The sequence below is a fragment of the Bufo bufo genome, chromosome 1 (assembly GCF_905171765.1).
Source record: "Bufo bufo chromosome 1, aBufBuf1.1, whole genome shotgun sequence".
Taxonomy (NCBI): Eukaryota; Metazoa; Chordata; class Amphibia; order Anura; family Bufonidae; genus Bufo; species Bufo bufo.
In genome coordinates, this window is record NC_053389.1 from 843,104,489 (window position 1) to 843,111,038 (window position 6,550).

At 51.7% G+C, this 6,550-nt stretch overlaps 1 protein-coding gene across 1 annotated transcript; it reads left to right on the plus strand.

Annotated features, from left to right (window-relative positions):
• The first annotated feature begins 5,515 nt into the window (after nucleotides 1-5,515).
• Nucleotides 5,516-5,916, plus strand: LOC120987294 (histone H2A type 1-like). Its single transcript, XM_040415872.1, has one exon. The coding sequence runs from the start codon at nucleotides 5,516-5,518 to the stop codon at nucleotides 5,906-5,908; it is 393 nt and encodes a 130-aa protein (XP_040271806.1). The 3' UTR covers nucleotides 5,909-5,916.
• The last annotated feature ends 634 nt before the right edge of the window (nucleotides 5,917-6,550 follow it).

Here is a 6,550-nt window from a genome sequence, read left to right on the forward strand (position 1 = left end):
GTAGTGGTGGCTGGGAACAACATACTGTGGGACAGCAAGCGACATGAGCTGTTTGAAGCTGTCTATGTCCACCAGCCTAAATGACAGCATTTCATAGGCCAGTAGTTTAGAAATGCTGGCATTCAGGGCCAGGGATCGAGGGTGGCTAGGTGGGAATTTACACTTTCTCTCAAATGTTTGTGAGATGGAGAGCTGAACGCTGCCGTGTGACATGGTTGAGATGCTTGGTGACGCAGGTGGTGGTGTTGGTGGTACATCCCATGTTTGCTGGGCGGCAGGTGCCAACGTTCCTTCAGAGGCAGAGAAAGAGGCCGAGGCGGCAGCAGCAGAAGAGGCCGAGGCGGCGGCAGCAGCAGAAGAGGCCGAGGCGGCAGCAGCAGAAGAGGCAGCAGGGGGAGCCTGAGTGACTTCCTTGTTTTTAAGGTGTTTACTCCACTGCAGTTCATGCTTTGCATGCAGGTGCCTGGTCATGCAGGTTGTGCTAAGGTTCAGAACGTTAATGCCTCGCTTCAGGCTCTGATGGCACAGCGTGCAAACCACTCGGGTCTTGTCGTCAGCACATTGTTTGAAGAAGTGCCATGCCAGGGAACTCCTTGAAGCTGCCTTTGGGGTGCTCGGTCCCAGATGGCGGCGGTCAGTAGCAGGCGGAGTCTCTTGGCGGCGGGTGTTCTGATTTTGCCCACTGCTCCCTCTTTTGCTACGCTGTTGGCTCGGTCTCACCACTGCCTCTTCCTCCGAACTCTGAAAGTCAGTGGCACGACCTTCATTCCATGTGGGGTCTAGGACCTCATCGTCCCCTGCATCGTCTTCCACCCAGTCTTCCTCCCTGACCTCCTGTTCAGTCTGCACACTGCAGAAAGACGCAGCAGTTGGCACCTGTGTTTCGTCATCATCAGAGACGTGCTGAAGTGGTATTCCCATGTCCTCATCATCAGCAAACATAAGTGGTTGTGCGTTAGTGCATTCTATCTCTTCCACCCCTGGGGAAGGGCTAGGTGGATGCCCTTGGGAAACCCTGCCAGCAGAGTCTTCAAACAGCATAAGAGACTGCTGCATAACTTGAGGCTCAGACAGTTTCCCTGATATGCACGGGGGTGATGTGACAGACCGATGGGCTTGGTTTTCATGCGCCATCTGTGCGCTTTCTGCAGAAGACTGGGTGGGAGATAATGTGAACGTGCTGGATGCACTGTCGGCCACCCAATTGACTAATGCCTGTACCTGCTCAGGCCTTACCATCCTTAGAACGGCATTGGGCCCCACCAAATATCCCTGTAAATTCTGCTGGCTACTGGGACCTGAGGTAGTTGGTTCACTAGGACGTGTGGCTGTGGCAGAACGGCCACGTCCTCTCCCAGCACCAGAGGGTCCACTAACACCACCACGACCATGTCCACGTCCGCATCCCTTATTAGATGTTTTTCTCATTGTTCCCGTTCACCACAATTTTGAGAATGGCAAATTTGGGAATAGTTTTTCAATCCAGAACAAAAAATGTGCTTTTACGGTCACTACAAATAACTTGACCAGCTAAAACTGTGCAGATTTGGTTGAATAGAAATGTCAGGTCTATTTTTTACGCGCTGGGTGACAGGCTCAACTTGCCCCTGATGTAATATATGGCCAAAAAATAACCACACTGTTGATGGTTAAATGCACTTGGGTGACACAGGCTCAGCCTGCACCAGATGTAGTATATGGCCAAAAAATAATCAGACTGTTGATGGTTAAATGCACTTGGGTGACACAGGCTCAGCCTGCACCAGATGTAGTATATGGCCAAAAAATAACCAGACTGTTGATGGTTAAATGCACTTGGGTGACACAGGCTCAGCCTGCAGCTGATGTAGTATATGGCCAAAAAATAACCAGACTGTTGATGGTTAAATGCACTTCGGTGACACAGGCTCAGCCTGCAGCTGATGTAGGATATAGCACAAAATAACCACACTATCGATGGTTAAATACACTTGGTGATAGCTCGTGCTGGCGCACCACAAGTCACAAAATGGCCGCCGATCACCCCAGAAAAAAAGTGATCTAAAAACGCTCTGGGCAGCCTCAAAAAAGTGAGCAAGTCAATAATAGCCCTTCAATGATCCACAGCTGCAGATCGATCACAGAATGAAGTCTTTTGGAGGAGTTAATCTGCCTAATCTCGCCCTAACGTCGCAGCTGCAACCTCTCCCTACACTGATCATAGCAGAGTGACGTGCAGCGCTACGTGACTCCAGCTTATATAGAGGCTGGGTCACATGGTGCACTGGCCAATCACAGCCATGCCAATAGTAGGCAAGGCTGTGATGGCCTCTTGGGGCAAGTAGTATGACGCTTGTTGATTGGCTGCTTTGCAGCCTTTCAAAAAGCACCAAGAAAGCGCCGAACACCAAACCCGAACCCAGACTTTTACGAAAATGTTCGGGTTCGGATCCGTGTCACGGACACCCCAAAATTCGGTACGAACCCGAACTATACAATTCGGGTTCGCTCATCCCTAGCCGTGACACTTACCTTACAGGGAGAGATGACAGAGAGATGTAATATAGTATGAAGTCTGTAATATCATGTGGAGGCTATAATGTAATGTGGAGGCTGTAAATAAGGAGGCTGTAATATAATGTTGATGTTAATAATATAATATAGAGGCGTTAATATAATGCAGAGGATATAATGTAATTTACAGGCTGGTAATATGGAGGTTGTCAATTAATGTGGAGGCTGTTATGTAATGTGGAGGCTGAAAATATGGAGGCTGTAACAATGTTTACGCTGTGATATTATGTAGATGTGATGTAGAGGCCGGTAATACAGAGGCTGTAATATAATGTGGAGGCCAGTGATGTAATATAATATGGAGACTGTAATGTAGAGGCCGGTAATATGGAAGCTGTAATATAATGTGTAGGCCAGTAATGAAATATAGAGGCTGTAATGTAATGTGGAAGCTGGTAGTATGGAGGCTGTAATGTAATGTAGAGGCTAGTTATATGGAGGCTGTGATGTAATCTGGAGGCTGAATATATGGAGGCTGTAACATAATGTTTAGGCTGTGATGTAATGTAGAGGACGGTTATATGGAGTCTGCAATATAATGTGGAGGCTGTAATGTAATGTGGAGGCTGTGATATAATTTGGAGTCTGTAATGTAATGCAGAGGCTTGTAATATTAAGGCTGTGATGTAATGTGGAGGCTGGTAGTATGGAAGCTGTAATATAATGTAATGTGGAGGCTGGTAGTATGGAGGCTGTCATATAATGTGGAGGCTGTGATGTAATGTTTAGGCCGTGATGTAATGTAGAGGCCGGTAATATGGAGTCTGTAATATAATGTGGAGGCCGGTAATGTAACATGGAGACTGTAATGTAGAGGCTGTTAATACGGAGGCTGTAATAAAACATGGAGGCTGGTAATATTTAGGCTGTAAAATAATGTGGAGGCTATAATCTAATGTAGAGGCTGTAATATGTTGTTGAGGTTGATAATATAATATGGAAGCTGGTAATATGGAGGCTGTAATATAATTTGAGGGCTGTAATGTAATGCAGAGGCTGGTAATATGAAGGCTGTAATATAATGTAGAGGCTGTGATGTACTGTGGAGGCTGTTAGTATGGAGGCTGTAATGTAATGTAGAGGACAGTAATTTGGAGTCTGTAATATAATGTGGAGGCTGGTAATGTCACATGGAGACTAATGTAGAGGATGGTAATACGGAGGCTGTAATATAATGTGGAGGCCGGTAATGTAACATGGAGGCTGTAATGTAATGTGGAGGCTAGTAATTTTTAGGCTGTAATATAATGTGGAGGCTATAATGTAATGTAGAGGCTGTAATAGAATGTGGAGGCTGGTAGTATGGAGGTTGATAATATAATATAGAGACTTTATTTTAATGCTCAACCATAGGCGGGAAATTCAAATGAGCTGCTGCTGACTGCGCGCCCATATACTGGAGGAGAGGGTCACGTGGTGTCTCCACTTCTCCTAATTGGCAGCCTCACATCCATTCAGCTGAACCGGGGCGGAGCAAATAGAGGGGCGGGGCTCACATACATCCATTCAGCTGAACCGGGGCGGAGCAAATAGAGGGGCGGGGCTCACATACATCCATTCAGCGGAGCAACAGGAGAGACGTGGCTCACATACATCCTTTCAGCTGAACCGGGGGACGGAGCAGCAAGAAGGGAGGGGCTCACATCCATTCATAGAGCTGAGTCGGAGGGCGGAGCAGCAGGAGGGGTTGGGCTCATAGCCATCCATTCTGCTAAACCGGGGGGCGGAGCAGAACTCACATCCATCCATTCAGATGAGCCGGGGGGAGGAGCAGCAGGAGGGGCAGTGCTCGCATCCATCTATTCAGCTGAGCCGGGGGGCGGGGCTAACATCTCTCTTCAGTCTATCAGGGCCTCTCTGCTCGGCTGATAACCGCCCCTCACTGCGCCCCGCCCCCTGCTGGTAGTGATACCGCCGCTGAGTGTACTGTGCGTGCAGGGGGGTCGTGCGCTCTATCCCTGGACACCAGCGCAGCGATGGAGCCGCTCTTCTCCGCACAGTGAATACGGGACTGTTCTCACCTCCTCCGGTGGGGGGCGGGAGAAGGCGGCCACTGACGGGTAATACTGAGCAGGCTATGGGGGCGGGGCTATAGAACTAGCGCCTTGGCTTTTGAAATTCCCGCTCAATTACCATCTGGTTAGAATTCAGCGGCCGTGGACAAGCTCCGCCCCCGGCTCAGCTGAATGGATGATGTGAGCCCCTCCTCTCTTGCTGCTCCGCCCCCTGGCCTAGCTGAATGAATGTAAATGAGCCCCGCCCCTCCTGCTGCTCCGCCCACCGGCTCAGCTGATTACATGGATGTGAGCCCCTCCCCTCATGCTGCTCCGCCTCCCCATCTCCTGCTCTTCTCAGAGCCCCCACCTTCTCTAGGACGGAGCTGCCGCATTGTGTGAATACATGGAAGCCTCATGTCCGAGGCGGATTATTCCCTCATTATAGACCACTGATCGGGAGGATGGGGGGAGAAGTGATCGTATACTCGGGAGGATGAGGGGAGTAGTGATCAGTCAGTGAGGATGATGGGGGAGTAGTGATCAGACAGTGAGGAGAATGGGGGGAGTAGTGATCAGACAGTGAGGAGGATGGGGGGAGTAGTGATTAGACACTGAGGAGGATGGGGGGAGTAGTGATTGGACACTGAGGAGGATGGGGGGAGTAGTGATTGGACACTGAGGAGGATGGGGGGAGTAGTGATTGGACACTGAGGAGGAGGTAGTGAAGGACGAGCGGCTGGATGGATCCACAGAGCCGGGCACTCGGGGATACACCGGTGCTATGGGGGCGGCCGGCAATTGGTGGAGAAAAGGGGGCGTGTCCTCACAAGCCTTTCCAGGTCATCTGCTTCCTCAACTGGGTTTGGATTCGGCCAATCACAGAGGAGTTCTCCCTGCGCCATCCGGGTATAAGAAGTGACGGGCGGAGCGGGGCTGTCAGTCTCATCTGTACAGAGAAGAGGACGATGTCTGGACGAGGCAAACAAGGAGGCAAAGTCCGGGCTAAGGCCAAGACCCGCTCCTCCCGGGCAGGGCTCCAGTTCCCGGTCGGCCGAGTGCACAGGCTCCTCCGCAAGGGCAACTACGCCCAGAGGGTGGGCGCCGGCGCTCCCGTCTACTTGGCCGCTGTGCTCGAGTATCTCACCGCCGAGATCCTGGAGCTGGCCGGCAATGCCGCCCGCGACAACAAGAAGACCCGCATCATCCCCCGCCACCTGCAGCTGGCCGTGCGCAACGACGAGGAGCTCAACAAGCTGCTGGGCGGCGTCACCATCGCCCAGGGAGGCGTCCTGCCCAACATCCAGGCCGTGCTGCTGCCCAAGAAGACCGAGAGCACCAAGTCGGCCAAGAGCAAGTGAGCCCGGCTCTGCTGCTGTGCCCCCCGGAACCAAAGGCTCTTCTAAGAGCCCCCCACATGGTCTGTACGACTGAGCTGGCGATGCCGCTGATCTCCGCTGTGGAGGAGGCGTCACACAGGGGTACTTACCGCTCCTGACCTGCTGCCAGTACGGGCAGACATTGCTGCTGTAGATGGTTCGTCCCTGTGTGTAATGGACTGCTCCTCCACGGCCGCTGGATTCTGACCGCACTGTAATTGAGCGGGAATTTCAAAAGCCAGAGATCAGCCAATCACTGCAAAGCACTTGTCCTATAGCTCCGCCCCCTTCTCTGCGCTGGTGTCCGGGGATAGAGCGCACGGCGGGGCTCACATCCATCCATCAGCAGATCACTACTGCCCTCATTCTCCTCACTGTCTGAAAACTACTCCCCTCATCATCCTCAGTACCATATAACTACTTCACTCATTCTCCTCATTGCCCAACTGCTCTCTGGCCGATCACTACTCCCCCATCCTCCCGATCAGTGGTCTATAATGAGGGAATAATCCGCCTCGGACATGAGGCTTCCATGTATTCACACAATGCGGCAGCTCCGTCCTAGAGAAGGTGGGGGCTCTGAGAAGAGCAGGAGCGGAGCAGCAGGAGGGGCGGGGCTCTGAG